General features: G+C 35.8%; 1 protein-coding gene across 2 annotated transcripts in view; it reads left to right on the forward strand.

Annotated features, from left to right (window-relative positions):
• Window positions 1–20,881, forward strand: part of ZFPM2 (zinc finger protein, FOG family member 2) — a 471,767-nt gene that overhangs the window by 76,666 nt on the left and 374,220 nt on the right. Inside the window, exon 2 of one of the 2 annotated variants that reach the window (XM_058698815.1) lies at window positions 20,656–20,814. The exons of the other annotated variant lie outside the window; for it this stretch is intronic. Coding sequence (XP_058554798.1) covers window positions 20,656–20,814 — 159 coding nt within the window. The remainder of the gene's footprint in view (window positions 1–20,655; window positions 20,815–20,881) is intronic. 2 annotated transcript variants of the gene reach the window in all.

The following is a 20,881-nucleotide window of genomic DNA, read 5'->3' on the forward strand; positions in this document are numbered from 1 at the left end:
ATTTGACGCACGAGTGAGGGAAAGAGAGGAATCAATTCTGACTCCTCTCTTTGGGGCTTGAGAAAAACATTTTTAATTTAATCAAATTAATTAATTTATTTTTTTAATTTACATCCAAGTTAGTTAGCATACAGTGCAATAATGATTTCAGGAGTAGATTCCAGTGATTCATCCCCTCTGTGTAACACCCAGTGCTCATCCCAACAAGTGTCTTTTTAATGCTCCTTACCCATTTAGCCCATCCCCCACCCACAACCCCTCCAGCGACTCTCAGTTTATTCTCTGCATTGAAGAGTCTCTTAAGTTGTCCCCCTTGTTGTTTTTGCTTCCCTTCCCTTATGTTCATCTGTTTTGTATCTTAAATTCCTCATATGAATGAAGTCATAGGATATTTGTCTTTCTCTGACTGACCAATCTCACTTAGCATAATACCCTCTAGTTCCATCCATGTAGTTGCAAATAACAAGATTTCATTCTTTTTGATTTCCGAGTAATACTCCATTATATATATATATATATATATATATATATATATATATATATACCATATCTTCTTTATCCATTCATCTGTCAATGGACATTTGGGGTCTTTCCATACTTTGGCTATTGTTGATAGCGCTGCTATAAACATTGGGGTGCATGTGCCCCTTCAAAACAGCACACCTGTATCCCCTGGATAAATACCTACTAGTGCAATTGCTAGGTCATAGGGTAGTTCTAATTTTAATTTTTTGAGGAACTTCCATATGGTTTTCCAGAGTGGCTGCACCAGTTTGCGTTCCCACCAGCAGTGCAAAAGAGATCCTTTCTCCGCATCCTCACCAATATCTGTTGTTGCCTGCGTTGTTAATTTTAGCCTTTCTGACTGATACCACCTCACACCAGTCAGAATGGCTAAAATTAACAACTCAGGCAACAAGAGGAAACTATTTTTAAATGGTGTAGTTGCTGTTGTCCCCACTAGATGTAACCTCCCTGAAAGCAGGGACCTTGTCTCCTTTATTCACTGTGCATACCCAGTGGCTAGCATAAGGCCTGGGCAAGCCACAGAAGAGAAGTTACAAAAACCTTAATAATTATTATAAAGTATTAACATATCGTCTAAATTATTTGCTGAAAACATTTCCCCATATGTTGTATTTTTTTGATATTTCAACATATAAAAGCTGTACATTTATTTAGATACAGGCTTTATTTTTTATGTGGACTTACGGCCATTTATTTATTGCTTTGTGATATCTTTGTATCTAAAATAATCTCTTTCCAAAGGATTGATTAATAACCAATTCTGCTTCTTATGGTTATTATTTTCTGATTACCTCTTGAAAGACAACCCAAAACGTATTTTTTAAATTATGTTAGATAAGGGCCTAAATTGATTTTTCTTTCTAAATTACTACTAGTTGCTTTAACTTAATTAACTAATCCTTCTCTATTAAAAAAATCTCTATTGAATTCTTACAAATGATAGTCTATTACTAAATATTTATTTTAGTACCACACTCATGGTAATAGATGATTTTTTTTTTATTATACTGATTTTATCTCATCTTTGGAATATATGCACTTTTGATATATTTAGGTTGGACTATATTGTTTGCAACTCTTAACCATATATTCTTCCAGATGATCTAGAGATACACTGCAAAATGGTAGCCCCTAGCCACATAGGGATAAACATAAATTATGTTAATTCATATTAAATAAAATTTAAAATTGTGTTTCCAGTCACATTAGCCCTATTTCAGGTGCTCAAAGTAGCCACATGGGGTGAGTGGCTACCATTCTGGATAGTGCAGAATTATAGAACATTTCCATCATCCCAGAAACTTCTATCAGGCATTAGAGTCATTTTTTTTTCCAAATTCCTAAAAATTTTCCAAGTGTTTTAAAAATAGAATACCATGATATATTTAAACTACTTTGGGAATTACTGGCATCGTTATAATATTTGATTTCTACTTCTAGGAGTATGTTAGGCAGCCACATTTGTAAAACAGTTATTTTTTCTCTCATTAGATTTTGTTTTTGTTTTTTTTCCAATGGCATATCTATTTTTGGATGAGCTTATAATCCTACGAGTTTTTAATTTTTGAAATTATTTAATAGGCATTCTACATTACTCCTTCAGCCATTTTTCAATTTAGATAGTCCAATTTTTTAAAATATGGTAAGCTTTTTAAAGAGAAACCTTGCATTTTACTGTATTTTTAAGTGCGTTAATGGAATAATCTACTCTGTTAAAAATGTTTTATCTTCTTCTATTCAGTCTTTATTTACTTGCACTTTCCATTCTCTCTAATCAATTCCCAGTGGCTTTTAATTTTTAAGGAAGTGTCCATTTTTATTCAAGTTCCTCTCACTTCTCAAGAAGAATCTCCGGGCATGTCTGCTCTAAGACATTTTGATGCTTTAAGATGATTTTGTGTACTCCTAACTCTGACCCTCCATGTGCATTTCATCACATGCCTTCAGGGTGCCTTATTTACTTCCCTGGGGAGTTCTTGCTGGTCATTTAGCTGCCTTCCCTACGTACACTGAAGTCAGAACACTAGAAATAGAGCAAGCTAGTATTTGAACACAGAACTACCAAAACTTTATCACTAATTCTTTAAAAAAGTTGTTTTGGAGAAAAATTCTAAGTTATTTTAACACTGTGTATCACTCCTCATCGTACTGTTTTGTAATAACATTTACTGGTTAGAAACTATTTGAATACCTAGTATGTGGTCAGTGTTTATAAATATTTCATGAGTTCTTACAAAGATGTATTCTTTGTTTATAGGAAACAGAATGGGGGCTGACAATCTAATTTTGTTCATGTAGGTTTTATTTTGTTAATTATATTGTTCAATTTCTCTAGTATTTTTTGATTTCCTCAATGCATGTCATTATGATAATGATTTGTTTGTATTTCCACTCAGTGGTACTGATTTTTTATCACCATTTTGTAATTTTAATTTGCTAATTTCTTAAATCCTGTGTGATGCCAATATTTTTAGCTTTCCTACATTTTCCTCTATGTTGGCTGCTAAGTTTTTGCCTGTGCTCTCATGTGGCAACATCTTTGACATTTTTAAATGTTTAATGAAAGATATGAATATGCTTTTGTTTTTTATTCCAATCTTAAGCTTGTTCAGTTAACTATCCTGTTAGGTATTACATTCTGTTTTTTGTGTTCCTAATGACTATATTTTAACTTTTTCTTTTTGGAAATGTTATTAACTGCTTGGTTTTAATATCTTCAACCACATGGAAGGTAGAAGTTCTACTAAATATTATCCTAAAGTATTATCCAGTTTGTTTTTAAAAATCTATTTTTATCTCATTATCAAAACTGAAATAATTTAATCCCCTTTTAGAGAGGAATAAAAATTGGTTGTTTTGACTTTTCATTCCAGTTCCCTGTTTTCTGTTCATCTAAATTATGTTTTGTGAATTTTGTGAAAATTTAATTCTTTTTTTAATGTATAGTATAATATTCTGTTGTGTTAGCATCATTCAAACAGGCATTTGGACTCATTAGAATCAACTTTTCTTTTGTTTGTAATTTGACATTTTATTGTATTTACGTTTTAATTATTTATTTTTGAGAGAGCGCGCGTGCGCGTGCGTAAGTGGGGAGAGGCAGAGAGGGAGGGGGGATATAGAGGATCCGAAGCAGGCTCTGTGCTGATAGCAGAGAGCCTGATGCGGGGCTCACACTCAGAACCGTGCGATCATGACCTGAGCTGAAGTCGGTTGCTCAGCTAACAGCCACCCAGGCGCCCTGTGATTTGACATTTTAAAGAAATATCTTTTTATCTTTAGTACGGTTTAGCGTTCCCTGGAAATTATTTTTCAGCACAGTTTTGCCATTCTTAATGATTAATAACTCATCTCCTTGAATTGGGAGAATATCTTTTAATAAAGTCTGCAGATATGATATCTTCTATGATATTATTTCTGAGACCCAATACACCTGAAAGTGTTTTGGTTAACATCACATATCAATTTCAGAGTCAACCGAATCTATTATTCTTTCACAACTTTCCCATGCAAGGTAATACTAGCTTTCCCTTTCTGCATTTTGCCATTTATTTAATTCTTTTTAGGTGATCTACGTTGGTAGCTTTGAGAACAGAAAGATGGATTTGGGGATAAAAAAATGATTCTTTAGTCTTGCTCTTTGAAAATATAACAAGGGTATACTTGATGCTGATTTTGGCTATTAATCTCACATATGAGGGCTTTCTTCAGGTGTTGAAATTCTTCATATGTGTAAATTCTGAATATTACACATATTGTCAATTCATTGTTTCCCAACCTGACGTAAGGTTATTAGCATCATCCGTTATTAGCAGGCTGCAGCTCTGTAACCAGTCTTCCCTTTTCACTTCTTCTGTTTTAACCCCGCTTTTATCTTCCTCTACATTTTCACGTCGTTTCTCATCATTTGTCATCAGCATCACTCATTCAATTCTTCTGGACCATTGTGTGTGCTATGTATTGCTTTAGACTTTTTATTTTGGTTATTGAAGTTATATTGTAACAGTCTTTTCTTATTATGTATTTGCCTTATTTGAAAGAATGTCTTGAAAATCTTAACTGAAAACATGAAGTATATTTAAAAAACATCATTACATCTCATAAAGTAAATATGTTTCTGGGGTGAAAGAAGGCTTTCCTTTCTTAGTCATTAACATATAGCTTGTCTTATGTTCCAGATTTCTTCCCTCATCTCTAACCCCTCTCTCCTAGGGGCTCTTCGTTTATATACTTTGACACGATGAAATAACAGAGATAGGTAGGCTATGATGCAGAAGATGGGCGTGCTCTAAGATTTTTATCATCTTTCTCTTCTTTGTCTGGTTGTTGGTTCCTTCTCCTTTCCAGGGTTGAGGACGGCACACCCAGGATGGCATGGAGTGGAGTGTCTTGTAGGATTCCTGGCTAAGGGGCAGGTAGATAGCGTAGTTCGTGATGTTTTCTCCTTATCAGCAACAATTCCTGGTCCATTTGTGATCTCCCAGGCATTGCAAAAGGGACCTAAATTGGGATCCACTTGGAAGGCTATCATTCTAAGGGACTTTTGTGGTTACTGATAAAATGCAGATTTGGCCGTTGGCTCTAGGTTCCTATTATGAATAATAGAAAATGAAACAATTCAGAGAAAAGATCCAAATGATTAGGAAGATGAAGGATAGCAGGGTTTTTTTTCACCCCACAATCAGGAAATGTTTTCTTGTTCTTTGTGCATTACTGTTGCTTCAGCCAATTTCGTAGGTGTTTTAGAGGAGTAGCTTTGTTTCTTTATTCACCCAAACATATTCATAGAAATGAACTTCTATATTGTAGGAAACAGATTTTATTATCTAACCTATTTTAGAAAGTTTTTTAAAAATGTTTATTTATTTTTGAGAGAGAGACAGAGCATGAGTAGGGGAAGGGCAGAGAGAAAGGGAGGCACAGAATCCAAAGCAGGCTCCAGGCTCTGAGCTGTCAGCACAGAGGCCAACACAGGGCTTGAACTCATGAGCGTGAGATCATGACCAGAGTTGAAGTCGGATGGTCAACTGACTGAGCCACCCAGTTGCCCCAAAAGTTTTTTTTTTTTTAATCCAAACATATTGATCCATTTTCCCCTCTTTGTTCTAAATTTCTTGAAGCTTTAATGGTTGAGTTAATGATCTGTCACATTCTCTTTTATTTTTTTTTTAATGTCTCTTTCCTCAATGGTCTTAGATACACAAGATGTTGCTATATGTTATATATAGTAACAGGAGAGATTATTTTAAAAACCATAAGAGACTGTTGAACACAGAGAACAAACTGAGGGTTGATGGGGGATAGTGAGGGAGAGGGGAAAATGGGTGATGGGCATTGAGGAGGGCACTTGTTGGGATGAGTACTGGGTGTTGTATGTAAGCCATGAGCCGTGGGAATCTACTCCTGAAGCCAAGAGCACCCTGCATACACTGTATGTTAGCTAACTTGACAATAAGTTCTATTTTTTTAAAAATTGTAATTTGTAGTTAAGCGCAGTATGAATCTGAGTTATTCCTTTTTGGTATTTTCCTTGCTGATTTGTATAGTTCTTAAGTACTTTTACCAAATTAGGACAACTCGGCTTGCTTTGAGTTGTGTTAAATGCAGTCAGTCTCTCTCTAACTTCCTTGTTGAAGGAAGTTCTCTCACAGTTTTGCAACCCTGCCAAACACCTACATATACACTTTGCACTTTATTTCCCACTTCACATATTGCTTCTTTCAGAGAGTTTGTGAAGTTTTTAGTAGCTGTATATGGAATCCTGGCAGATTTCCTGAGAACATTTTGGATCCTCAACTCCTCAGCAGCTCATGAAAAGATCAGATCTACCTGTGCCCCCCACCCCAATCCCTCACTGACTCTTCATAGGAGGCCACATATTGTAAAAAACAAGACCAACATAAAACAAAGAGGCAATGATTTCCAGCATCTAATTTAGAACTCGCCTCATTTGTGTTGCAGCTTAATTTCCAAAGAGCATGGGAATTGTGATGGAATGGGATTTCCCCACAACTCCATCAGCCAAATCTCCATATGGTACTTGAATAATTCTCAAGTCCAATGGATAATATATCTGGCCAAACTGATACTGTATGTCTCTTCAGATGTGGACAGGAGGCCTCATAGAAAATGATGCTGCAGAATTAATGAGTTGAGTTTTCTCTCCGTGCATACAACAAAGCCCCCAGTATAGGATAAGGTGTTCTTGAGCAAAGTAGAACTAAATATAGAGGAACAGAATGACCTCATGGACCTACTGATGACAGATGGTGGTTCACTCTCATCTTGCCCTGCCTACTGTCGTAGGAGTGTCATAATTCAGATCTGCTTCACTTTCCTCTTTCCGCTGATTTGGAACATACCCGTTGTGTTCCAGTATGTGGTCAGTACTAGAATACTTTGGGGTGCAGGGTTAAAATGCTGATTCCTGGGTCCTGTCCTCAAGCTGCTGAATTTTGGGGAGTGTGGCTTGAAAGTCTGCATTTTGATCAGACTTTCAGAGTGAAGCTGATTCACACCAACATTTGTGTCCATTACAGAAGAGTCCAGAGGAGAAGACTGGGGCAAAGAGGAGGGTGATAGAACAAATGATAGGCACCAGGATTTTCCTCGAGGAATGCAGAGGGGATCAGACTTTGTTTTCACACACCTTTTCCATTCTCCTTTGATACTCGAACCAAGTGTCAGCCTGACTCCAAGACAGAATGCTGGAGTGAGGAAGATGGTGTGGTGAGAGGGGGTTCTGGGTGACAGGTGCATACTTCCTTTCTTTTGGCTTTCAGAAAGCATAGGGTTATAACAGCTTGAGGGGGAATCAGATTGAGTGCCGTAGTTAACAGTGAGTGGCGGTGCCATCCATTAATTTAATTTCTTGCATTTATTTGCTGGTAGGATTTACTTGTTTATATTTTTTTGAGCCAAGAGTAAATTATTTTAAGTATATAAAAGCATGAAGTAGGAGGCTGATAGAATTATTTTCTAAATAATGGTAGAAAGTAATATCTGAACTAGGTGAAGATTATTAATGTATAAAAATCACCCATATATTGTGCTTCATGCTGTTTACACTATATTGGTTCGGAGTAGTAATTGCCACATAGAAAAATAAAATAACAACAAAAGGGAACTAAAAACAGATTAAAAAAGAAAAACACTAATTCACATTTAAGGCAAACCTTTATTTGAAAACAGGGGAACATTCATTTCTAGATTATTCAAGTTAGATGTATCTGTCTGCAGATGAGAGTTAGAAACCATGGGTTTCAGGGTACAAATTCTCCTGTACTTGTGACCAGTGCAGTGAATATTAGGTAAGTCCTGATAAGTCTGATATTATAAAAGGTTCTCTTTGGAGGGAAGGGATGGCCATTTCTCTGGTTCAGGTGAGAGGGTGATCAGGGTTGAGTAGCCGCTGGTGATGGCCTTTCTGGGTCTTCATTAAGTATAGCTGTAGGATCAATATTGAAACAACTTTATAACTTAACCACCTCCAACAATTAGGATATGCATTTTTACTTACAATTGAAAAGAAAAACTGCAATTCCATTTAGCTGGAAAAGAAGCTACCAGGCCTGGTTTTCTTCCCACATGCGACACCATACAGATGCTTCTCCCAGAAGGGCCCGGGAACGTGTCTCCCAGAAGCTGGCACAGGGTTTACGACACAAGTATGGGAGAGAGCTGGGAGCCACCGGAAGAGACTTCATTTATGTGTGCTCTCCACCTTTTGGCTTACCCTATAACTTCTGCCTGTAAAGGTGCTTGCTTTTATTCTATTGTAGGCTTTGTTGCCAAAGGCAGAGGATATTTTCTTTTTAAGAGAGCCCTTAGATGCTTCCTCCAGGTTGCGATGCTGGAGCAGTGTGGATAAGCTGGCTTTGTTATCACTGGCACCCTACCTGCTCTCCTAATTCTCCAGAGAGTAAGTGTTCGTCTTAAAAATATAGCTATATCGAGTGCCTCTGTGTCTTTAGACACTCTTTTAATGTGCTAGTATAAAGTAAAAGTCTTTTTGAAGATATATTTTATGGGGAAGTGCTTTCTGGGCCTCTTGAGATGTTCAGAAGTACTGAATCAAGGTGCCTTTATGGTGGTTTAATGACAACATAGAACACTTGTTAAATGTGCCCTTTTGATATGTATCCCAGGGCATGTCACAATTAGAGCGAAGTGAGCTTGTTGATTTTGTTTTTACCTCCACTCACAAAGCCCACTTCGTCTTGCTAGGGTTTTGCAACTACAGATCTGTTTTTCTTCATCGCCCAAAGATGAGAGAGATCTGCCAGAATGGAAATTTGGAAAATTACATATACACCTGCGAAATTAGGCAAATTCTTATAAAGTTTGTATTCCAACCAATGCACAGGAACCACAACAATGCTTTGTTTTGTGCGAGGAATTTTTTTTCTGGCTGTGCAAATAACGTGTGTGCAGGACTGTACAGGCTTGAAGAGAATATTCATCATTATTTACTGTGTCAAACCCAAACCGAGGGCCAAATTGGCAGCCTTCCAGGAGCAGGAGGCCACACCTATTTGTGAAAAATGGAACAGATTTCTGTAGCTGCCCTCACCTTGACTCTCTGGTTCAAGGTGGTGGTGCTAGGACATGTAGTATTGTGAGCCTCAGATGGAGGTTAGCGGTGAGGTTGGTTGCGATGCTGTTCCATACAATCCCACAGATCACTCTTGGGTTCTGCACGGTCCTGATTTTAATAAGGGGTTGGAGCAAGGGATGGTGGGTAGGGGAGTGTGTGTCACCTGGCCGGGAACTCTCGCTTTACCCTGATTGCCACTGACTGATTGGCCCGCTCTGTCTGGGTAGAGTGCCCTTCCTCTTACTTCATGAAATGCTAGACCCTCAAAACAGGAGGTTGAGGAGAACACAGTGCTGGTTGAGGCTCTCGGTCTTCAAGGGACTCAAACAGCAGACCTTAATTTTTAAATACTGAGACGCTGTCCCATTTACATATGGTATCTTTCGATACCATAGCCAGACACGTACGAGGGGTTCTTTAGTAAAACAACTCCCTGGTCAAATTGTTTGCATTTTCTAGAACTCCTGGAAGGGTATGGAGAAATAATATTTGGGAGATATATATGGATATATATATTTGGGAGATATATATTTGGGAGATATATATATCCATTTGGGAGATATATATGATATATATAATATGTGGAGAAATAATATAGCCTGAAGTGGCTGTAGTGTATTCCATGCCATCACAGGGTTGTTTGAAACAATGTGGTTTGAGCATTTTCTGGACTCTCTGGCATTATTTGGGAGAACAGTTAACCACTAACTAAACAAACCTAACCTGCCACTTACTAGGAGCGACTACACTGAGTTACCCAGGCGAGACATAGTTTGCTTACAGACCATCAGCTGCAGTACACAAGACGTCTATCCACATCGGAGGCATGGAGCCTGTATTAAATGCAAGATGTTGTACTATTTCTATTAAATAACAATAATAAATATAATTGGTAATGTTGCAAAGTAACTTCTGTATAGCATCTATATTCTTACATAGCTGATCTCATCTTGGACACGCATCAGAATCTCCTGCAGGCTTTGTGAAAACACAAATAGATTAGCCCCACCCTCAGAGTTTCTGAAATCAGGTCTGAGGTAGAGTTTGACAATTATTTTTCAGTTTCTAACATGTTCTCAGATGATGCTAATGCTGCTGGCCCAGGGGTGACACTTGAAGAACCACTGTTTGCTGGCAGACTGTTTGTAATCAGCTAATAAAAGTCAGGCATCATTTCAAAGGCAGTTATTTTATAATTTTTTTTTTCCCAGAAGGTTCAACAACCATTAGTTGTACAAGGCGCACCTGCGTGGCTCCGTTGGTCAAGCGTCTGACTCTTGATTTTGGCTCAGGTCATGATCTCACGGTTCGTGAGATTGAGCCCCGCGTCAGGCTCTGCGTTGACAGCATGGAGCCTGCTGGGGATTCTCTCTCTCCCTCTCTTTCTGCCCCTCTATCCCGTCTCTCTCAAAATAAGTAAATAAATATTGAAAAAATGAAACAACAAGCCCAATTAATTGTACAAGTAAAGAATCGTTTTAATAAAACAGGGTAAGAATGGATATTATTAAAATAAAGCATTAGAAAAAGGCTAATTGATCTATTTGGTGAAATGGAAGTTAGATTCAAATTTTATTATTAAGAAGGAAAAAAATGTATATACAATGACCCAAACATGATGGGAATATTTTTGTTGATTTTCTCCTCTAATTAAATTTTTCCCCTAGATTTTTGCACTGAGTTGATATTTTTCCTTCGTTTCTTGCATGTAGTTATACGTGCCAGATGTTTTCATATGAAATGAATATGTTGCATATGAGACAAATAAATGCGTACTGAATGCTTTTAAGGACCGTGCTTGGTTCATCTTTGTCTTATGAAATTGTTTAAGAAAGTTAGTCATCAGAGTCCTTCGCTTAGTATTCACTGGCTAGAGCTTTCGTTGTTGACGTTTTAAACATTGTCTTTGATTTGCTCTAGGAAGAGAGATATATAGTCATTCTAAAGTTAAGAGACTATAAGCCCCTTTTCCCTATTCTTTTCTATCTCTCCTTAAATAAGATGATTTTTAAAATCACATCTCTTTTGCTTTACTAATTTAACTTTGTTATATAACCACTTAGTATATTACCAACCACTTAGTATTTTACTTTGTTAGGTTAGACTACTGGCTGTATTTTGATGGTGCTTTCACAGTTCTAAAGAAAGTGTCTATTGACGTAGACCCAATAGTTTATTTTTGCTTTTGTTTGCCTTGCCTCAACAGACATACCTAGAAAATGTTACTATGGCCAGTGTCTGAGAAATTACTGCCTATACTGTCTTCTAGGATTTTTATGGCTTTAGGTCTCTTATTTAGGTCTTTAATCCATTTTGAGTTTATTTTTGTGTATGTTGTTAGAAAGTGGTCCAGTTTCATTCTTTTTCATGTAGCTGTCCAGTTTTCCCGGGATAGTTTGTTGAAGAGACTATCTTTTCTTCATTGCATCTTCTTGCCTTCTTTGTCATAGATTAATTGACCACATAAGCATAGGTTTATTTTTGGGCCGTCTGTTCTATTTCATTGATCTATGTGTTTGTTTTTGTGCCAGTACCATATTGTTTTGGTTACTATAGTTTTGTAGTTAGTATATCATGAAACCTGGAATTGTGATACAGGCTTCCAGTTGTGGAATGAATAAGTCACAAGAACAAAAGGTACAGAATAGGGAATATAGTCAATGGTATAGTAATAGCATTGAATGGTGACAGATATAGGTACACTTGTGTTGACCATAGCATAACATATAGAGAAGTTGAGTCACTGTGTTGCACACCTAAAACTAGTGTAACATTGTGTGTCAAATAAAAATAAATAAAAGAAATAAAGAAAATGTGTGTGTATACATATATATATATATATATATTGTACAAGTCTATAAGGTTATAAGTGTTTTATTAATTTACTTAGTAAATACTTACCAATCAGAGAAAGACAAATACCCTTATGATTTCACTCATATGTGGAATATGAGAAACAAAACAGATGAACATAGGGGAAGAGGAAAAAAAAGAGAGAGGGAAGCAAACCATAAGAGACTCTTAACTATAGAGAAAAAAACTGAAGGTTGATGGACGGCGGTGGGCAGGTAATGGGCTACATGAGTGATGGGCATTAAAAGGGGCACTTGTTGTGATGAGCCCCGGGTGTTGTATGTAAGTGATGAATCACTAAATTCTATACTCGAAAGTAATTTTAACCATACATGTTAACTAACTATAATTTAAAGAAAAACTTGAAATCAAAAAATAAAAACTAAACATATCATTTATAACAGGTTCTGTGGATAGGTTCAAATCCTTTCCTTTCTTACTGATAATGCTTTTAAAAATCTAATGTACTGTATACATATTCTGTGTAACATCTGATGTTTCTGTTGTGACAACAGTGTTCACTTTGGGGAAAATTCCTGCTTGCCTGATTCCATATCCCCAAACCAACTGGCAGGGTGAGGGTGGATGGCATCTATATTGAGTAAACAGGAAAGGACCACGGATTTCACACTGTCAAGTGTAATCAACTTCATCAACAATATAATTAGTAATAGTTCAAAGCTATGTGTCTAGGCCTTAAAAAATGGCTAAGTATTTTATCTCTCCTTGACTTGATCTTCAATTTTATGACAAGATAGAATTATAACAGAGGAAATAAGAAAAATGCACAGATAACTAGAATTTAGGATATCCAAGAAGCCTTCCCTGCCCTCCCCACGTTAAAATGGAACTTCTTTCTTTAAAAATAAATTTTCAGAGCCACCTGGGTGGCTCAGTCAGTTGAGTGTCCGACTTCAGCTGAGGTCATGATCTCATCGCATGGTTCATGAGTTCAAGCCCCACATCCGTCTCCCTGCTGTCAGTGAAGAGCCTGCATTGGATTCTCTGTCCCCCTGTCTCTGCCCCTCCCCCACTTGCACTCTCAAAAATAAATTTAAAAAAATGCAAACAATTAAATAAATTTCTGGGGCGCCTGGGTGGTGCAGTCAGTTGAGCGTCCGACTTCGGCTCAGGTCATAATCCCGCAGTTGATGAGTTCCAGCCCCCCATCGGGCTCTGTGCTGACAGCTAGGAGCCTGGAGCCTGCTTCCGGTTCTGTGTCTCCCTCGCTCTCTGCCCCTCCCCCTCTCATGCTCTGTCTCTCTATGTGTCAAACATAAACACATACATTAAAATTTTTTTAAATAAATAAACTTCCTCCTTTGTACGCATAAATTTATCTTCTTAGCTAGATTATCTGGCCCCTTCTGCTGAGGATGGGTATCTGGTACACTGCTGTCATCCCAGTGCCTAACATAGTGCCTGCCATGTTCTTCACCCTCGATAAATACTGGTCGGATGAATAAAGAAGGAAAGGATGAATAAATGAATACATGCAAGTCTCATAAAGAGGACAAAATCATGGATACGCCTTTCATCTTTGGTGCTTGTTACCAATTAGACACTTTTTATTATTGAAATACATCACAATCGTATAAAAATATACTGTTTTAGTAATGAGTAAACTCTCATATTTCTTTATGATAGAGTTACCATCTTCAATAAACTGAGAATAGCTTTATGGGGCTCTGGAGGGAGACCTGATTACAAAATGTTTGAATTTCAGTGCTGTCTCTTGTCACTAACTTCCGGGGTCAATGCACAAGGCATTTACTAATGAACTGAATTTTTTCAATGCCTGAGTTATTTCTTGAGAGTAGTCATTAGAGATTCTAGTTCAAATTTGTCTGTACTTCCTCATCTGACTTTATTCTTCCTGTGATATCAGTGTTTAAGCTACTAGGTAAGGTTAGTTGCTGCTTGCTAAGCTGGTATATGTTCTAGGCGAAATTGCCATTTTCTTGTTAACTTTACTCAGTTAATGTGAAGGTTCCCAAAGCAAAGCATTTCAAGGCAGGAGGAATTAAAGTATTTAAATTGTTTTCGGATTTATATATAAGAAGTATTAATACTGCCATCTGTAAAAATGGCCAAAGACCTTGCAGCAAAGAATATTACTCTATTTTTATAAAATCAAAGTGTTTGGTTTTTTTCCCCTAAAGAAACAATTTGAATAAAACCTGACCCCCTTCCCTTCTTTTCACAATGGAATGTGGTCAGATTGAACCCTCCATTAAAAATTCTCTAATATCTTTTTTTGCATTAACATTTCAAAACTCAATTTAAATATTCACAGATCTCATTTTTAATAAACTTAACAAAATTCAGGTAATTTCCTTCAACTTTCTAGATTGAAGGACAGCAGTTGGTATAGATATAAAAAAGATGTACAGCTATGAGCAAAGCCCAAAATCAATTATATATAAGAAATAACATAACACATGGAAAGAAATTAATCAAAAAGAAGAATTTCTACTATATGATTCTCTGGTCTGCTACCTGCAGGCAACAAACGCAAATGAAAAAAATCAACATTCTTCTGGCAGATAAGAGAAAAATTAATAAAAATGTTTCCTTCTACTAGATCCCCTGATGCAACTATTGTTAAAAGTGAGTGACTGCAGGAAGAACTTGCTCGTTTAAATACTATTTTTTTTTTAGACCACAGAAATAAGGCTTTATTCTTGCTGTTAAGCTCAATTACACGAGTTAGTATGGATTGCACTGTCCAAAGAGATCTCTCTTGCCTGCCCCTTCTCATTAAATGGCCCTGTGGGATATGCACGAGACAAATGTAATAGGAACCAAGTGAGAAGCATTTTGAGGCGTGCCTACGGGGGTAATGATGATTCATAAGGAAGGCTGAGTGTGACAGCTGAAAACTCTAAGAGAGGAGCTAGTGAGAGACACAAAATCTGCCCCAGATAAAATTAGTAAAAAGATGTTCGTACTCTGAAGATCGAAACGTTCCTACTCCCTAACGAGATGGGGAGGGGCACACTTTTGTGGATATCTGCTTTTTAATTTAGAGTTGTTTCCCATTTCTGATTGAACAGGCAGGCCATATATGTACAGAATGTGTGACACTCAAAATCTTTCTTATTAGAAATAAGACATCCAATTTAAATGTCAGTCCACCGCCTCATTTCCATCACATACAGAAAATGTAACATAATTTCAGAATGGAAAGTTCTCTTTTAACTCCTTTTACCCATCAACTAAAATGTAGCATGCCTGTATAGAATTTTGACACGTGTGCATTGCATATTAAACGTGAGCCGGGATTTGCCTATTGCAAGTTTATATTTCATATTTACCTTTTGGAAGGTAGCATCATTTGATAAATGTGGCTCGATTATTAGGTACTAATTAAAGCGTGGTATACATTCCTGCTTAAATTGTCCCATTTAGAGATCCCTATGTTTTATATATATTAGAAGGTTTTGCATGCCTTCTCATTTCTTTGTCTGAGTAGATATTTTGCAAATGATTTTAAACAGCATTTGTCAACTTTGGGGAAAATACCATTTTCATTTTCATTAATTTATTTAGATTTTGAGGAGTTTATTCCATTATTCCATTGGTATATATTCTTTGTTCTGTGTGTGAGTAAAATGATGTAAAGTTTGTGATGGAAGCTTTAATATTAATCATACTATCAGATATAAAAATGACCTGAAATGACATACATTAGGAAGCAATGAATTAAAAAGGTTTGGAAATATTTGTGTGTTTTTGGAAGAAACTCACCTAGCAGAATTTCGGAGCACGCAATGATGGATTATTGTAATTATTGGGAATGATAATATTTTAATGTGACTTTCTTCCCACCTGTCAGTTGCAATCAAGGCTGCCCAGTATTCTGAAACAGTCTCATTTTGCTAGGTGGCTAGTCTTGTGCAGCCTCTAGAATGCTTAGAATATTAATGCATGGAGAGGAGACTGAATGCTCTCTGTAGTTCTGTTATGACAACGTGTTTTTCTTGTTTTAATCAGAAGGCACGCAAAACCAAACTAAAATAATTTCTAATAAATTAATGCCAGTGAGTGCTTAAGAGAAGGTACCCCTTTGGGGGATAGCACGCCAAAACCATAGAATTTGGCATTTCTTTCTCCTCTTTGTATTTGGCAATGTATTTTAATTTCTGTATAATTTAATTTCTTTCTTGGGTGCTTCATTCTGAAGTGCTTTGAATTTATATGAACGAAGGCAATCTGACATTAAGGTGAGGACTGCTCTAATTTATCGTATGCTGCCAAGGTAGGAAGTTATTGATCGAGACAACATATGTTGAAAGACACATATATTTGATTTGATTTAATATTTACTGTGTTAATCCTTACCATTTCTTGAATGTCCTCATTGTGTTGCATATTTTAGTGTTCTTTCCTATATATATACATTTTTTTTTCTTAAAGTGTTCTTTGTCACCTTCTAGCTCTTACCTTAGTGGCTATGGATGGGTTTCAGGGATTTCTTTAACCACCAATATAAATTCATTTACCTGGGAGTAAGTATTCCTCAAACTGCTTCGTAACCATACAAATACAATTCTTTATCGTCATTTTATTCGTTGACTATATCACCAGTGTATAAGGTAGGACTACTTAATCTTCAACTTCCCACCTGCCCTTTACCAACCGCGGATCACTGAAACAACCACCAAATGAAAAATTCTCCCACACTTTGGTGCAGCGTTTGTAATGGCTGAGTGAAAGGCTGCACCATGCATTAGACGGCCGTCAGTATTGTCAGGGGGTGCGAATCAGCTTTATATCTAGAGGGCAAAGGTAGCTGTGGCATTTAGAGGGTTCCCAAGTACCCGATTATCTCCTCTTCTGAAAAAGGAAGTAGTACTTTGTACTCACCAGAATCTCCCAGTAATCTGTATTATTCATCCAGTATAAAATGTGGGAGGATGCCTTCCCATTCTGAGAGACGAATGGGCCCAACCTTATGGGCCCAACATATAGCACATATAGCAGGAATTGTATTCATAGCTTTAGGATGTACAGCTAATTATTAGCATTTTAAAATGAGGGAAATATTTATATTTATACATATTAAGACTATTAATTCTGGCAACTGTGTTTGAATATCTATAAATCAGAGGCAGTTGAAGAGCTGAAATTCAGATTTCCTTCCACTTGCCTGCCAAGTGGCCTCAATCAGAAGTAATTTTCTCCATGAGGGCACATGGAGCTCAGTCGTGAGCCTTTTCTGAGTAGATATTATTATTTGTGTCAAATTATGTGTGGTGATTTTTCTGAAGTGGACTTCTGTGCCCACTAATCCATATACACGAGGTTCCTTCATTCCCTCCTTCATTGGTGCTATTAATTGTACTTGTGCTTCGAGTGTCTTTTACCCTTTTAAAATGTTAGTTTATGGCCACCGATTATCTGTAAGGTTTTCCTGTTAAAGAAACATGCAATATAGACAGTAGAGCGAGATCTGATCTTAAACCATAAATACTATGCATTTTAAGAGAAGCCTTTTTGCCAGAGCCTGATTAGATAGCATGGCAAAAGGAATGGTTAGTAATTTCACATTTTAAAGTACAGTAAATTATATAAATCTGACACTTACTTTGGGAAAAATACAAGTTGGTCATTAAATCCCCTTCCTATGGCCTGTTTTAAATATTGACAATGAGATCTCATGTATTTCGAATGAAGATCTCAAGACTTTTTCACCTTTCATTTGGGTTTTTGCAGTTTGTTTTTGAAAATAAGTGCTTCTTTTCAATTATATGCTTGAAATTGTGAATTGATACCAGCATATAAAATAAAAGAGCCCACAGAATATAGAACATTATATTGTCAATTAAGATCTTATGATAAGCTTTGATAAATAAGGTGTATGTGTGTATATGTGTGTGTGTGTGTGTGTGTGTATATATATATATATATATATATATATATATATATACACATCTATATACATATACATCCAAAAACGTGGGTGGCTTGGTTACAGGTTTATTAAGCACAGATCATTGTTTTGTGGCTTTTTTTCCTTTCAAATGTTCACACAAGTTTTTCCATTTAAGTTTTATTTAAACTATTAAGTTTGAATTTCATATACCATTAGAGCCAATTTGTTGTCATTGAATATTTTAAAAATTTCTCAGTTATATACTATCTTGAATAAAAATCCTTCTAAGAATGTTAGCATATATGCTCAGAATTTAATTTTTTAAAAAAGAAAGCATTTTTATTACCATTGATTTCATTCTTACAATATGTATGAATTGTCTTTATGATGTATAGCACAGATGAAAAAAAGAAATTCACTAAAATGTATATGAATTATTTAAAATAGTTATTTAACAATTAGAGATTTATTTCTTGTTAGCAAAACTCAGAGTTACATATTCTAGAAATTGTCATTTTTGTTAAAACTGATGTTAAGGCAGTTTCTTTGCAGATTGATTTAGTATGGATATAAATTATGTAAATCATTAAATATTAGGAACCAACTATTTTAGTTTTGGTAAATAAAATCTATAAGAAGATCTTCCTGATTTTTTTTCTGGAGGGGCAATCTAATATTTTATAACATATATTGTCAGTAATCTGAGAAAAGCAACATGAGGTTTTTCAATTTGTAGAGACAGATCTTTAAGCATCTATGAGTATTTACATTAATATGAATTAAGCATTTCAGAAGACTTCTGTGTTTTATAAGTTTATTTATGAAGGAATCAGTCTGTAACTAGTGAAGAATACTTTGTGTAGTAGTATGGTGTATTAATAAAAGGTATTTAAAAATCTTGGATTTTCACATCAATTTTTTCACTTATTAGCTTATAACCTTATTCTGATTAACTAACTTCCTGAGCTTTCCAGATCCACAAAGTAAACATAGTATTAATTCTCATACTTACCTCATTGGGTTATTTTAAAGATAGCATAAGAAAGTGCTTTGAAATCGCACATGAAACACAAATGAGACAGCATCACATGTCTTATTTTGACCAGAATTGTTATTACAATTAAGATGTTTTAAAAAAATATGGAGGATATTCTATTAAATTTTTCATTAGACTCAGCATTAAAAATTAGAATTATCAGATAAGTGTTTTAATGATTATATTTTACAGTATTACTGTTTTATATATTCCTTGCATACTTGCTACTTGATGTAATTGTTTTAAGAGTTAAAACATTATACTTTTAAAAGTGAAATAATAAATAAGAGGTAAAAACTAATATGAGATCCGTAACTTTTGAAGGCAGTATGTGCAAAAATCCATGGGTTTTTTTCCCCCCTCCACCTTGAGAATAAGAAAACACATTACCAGAGTGTTTGAAATTAAGGTATTCTTTTTTCCTTAACATTTCTTATTTTGAAGAAAAAGAGAAAAAATAAATTGTAAAAAGGACAAAGAACTCCATAAGAAGTTTTTTGCTTGGATGTCCCTTAATTTAAATCCATGCAACGAACTAATCTTGTTCATGAAAGTGTGTCTTATGTATTCTACCCTTTAGAAATTAGCTTTTGGGAAAATACCAGATATTGTGCTGTATGTACCTATTCTTGTTTGCCTACACATACAGAAAAATTGCATTTTGTGCACAATTTTAAATTATTTATGAGATTTCTTCTTTGGCCCTGAGAATTTTCCAGCACATTTCTAAGAAGTAAGAGAGAGACTACTTAAGCCTGTTAAGTATTTAGCCTGTCTGATGAGACTGTGGATGTGAGTGACAATTAGTACAAATTACCATAATTGTGTTCTTTGGATAAAATGCCACATCGCTTCTTTAAGGAGCAAATGCAGGCCTCTGCTTAGTAAAATGAGTCAGACACTTTTCTTCTCTAGGGCGGTCAGGAATTCATAACCAGCCATGTGGTATCCCCATGTAGTCCACTTCTGACCCATCTGAACAACGATAGCCCTCCCTTTCCTTTCAATAAAATAGGTCCATTAATGTAGGGCACCTCACTCTCATTCACTCTAAGGGAGTTGTATTTTTATTACTGAAAAAGTATCACATAAATACAAATTACATTTTTTCATTAGAAAACTACTTTTCATTTCAGAAAAAATTCAATTAATTATGAATAGGGTTATGCTTTCATCAGGGAGAGAAATATGTAATTTTTCTTCAAGCCTCAAACACATATAATGAAATCTTTTCTTGGAATCCACTCTTAAGATGGGTTTTTAAAAGTATAGACTTTATTAAAATCTCAGTTCAATTAAAATGCATTCAATTACTTTAAATCTTTATTAAAATCTCAGGTAAAATTGTACAACGATGTAAAAGAGACTTGTACTCTTTACCAGGCAGTTAATTCTAACACATGAACATAAAGTGCACAGTTTTGCTCTTCAGGAGAGAATTAAAGAGAGAGAGACAGAGACAGAGAGAGAGAGAAGAAGATTTGGTCTTGGAGTTGGGGGTGGGGAAGGGTTGAAGATGGAGGTTGTTTTCTATGTAGTAACTTCAGGCACTGGTTTCCTTCCACTTCTCATTATAGATAATTGTTTCTTGTGAATATGAGGGTGGCATTATCTTGTGTAAGTCCCCTTGATGATATTGCTTGGCCCACTCATAGAATTCATTTTTTTTTTCTCACCAATTTAACCAAAATACCCTATTAAAGGATTTTATTTCACTAGCTTCTTTGGATGTTTTTGGTACAGTGTCCCTGATTCTCTTTCAAGGGCCGCTAGAAGATGCCATTGAAGAGGAAGAAGAAGAGTGTCCATCAGAGGAGACAGACATCATCTCAAAAGGGGATTTTCCGTTGGAGGAAAGCTTTTCTACAGAATTTGGGCCTGAAAATCTGAGCTGTGAAGAAGTGGAATACTTTTGTAACAAAGGTAATCATTAATGGTTGGATGCAATATGGGAGTCCATTTACTCAGGTGATTTTGCAAACTTTAAAAA

The sequence above is a fragment of the Neofelis nebulosa genome, chromosome 14, assembly GCF_028018385.1.
Source record: "Neofelis nebulosa isolate mNeoNeb1 chromosome 14, mNeoNeb1.pri, whole genome shotgun sequence".
NCBI lineage: Eukaryota > Metazoa > Chordata > Mammalia > Carnivora > Felidae > Neofelis > Neofelis nebulosa.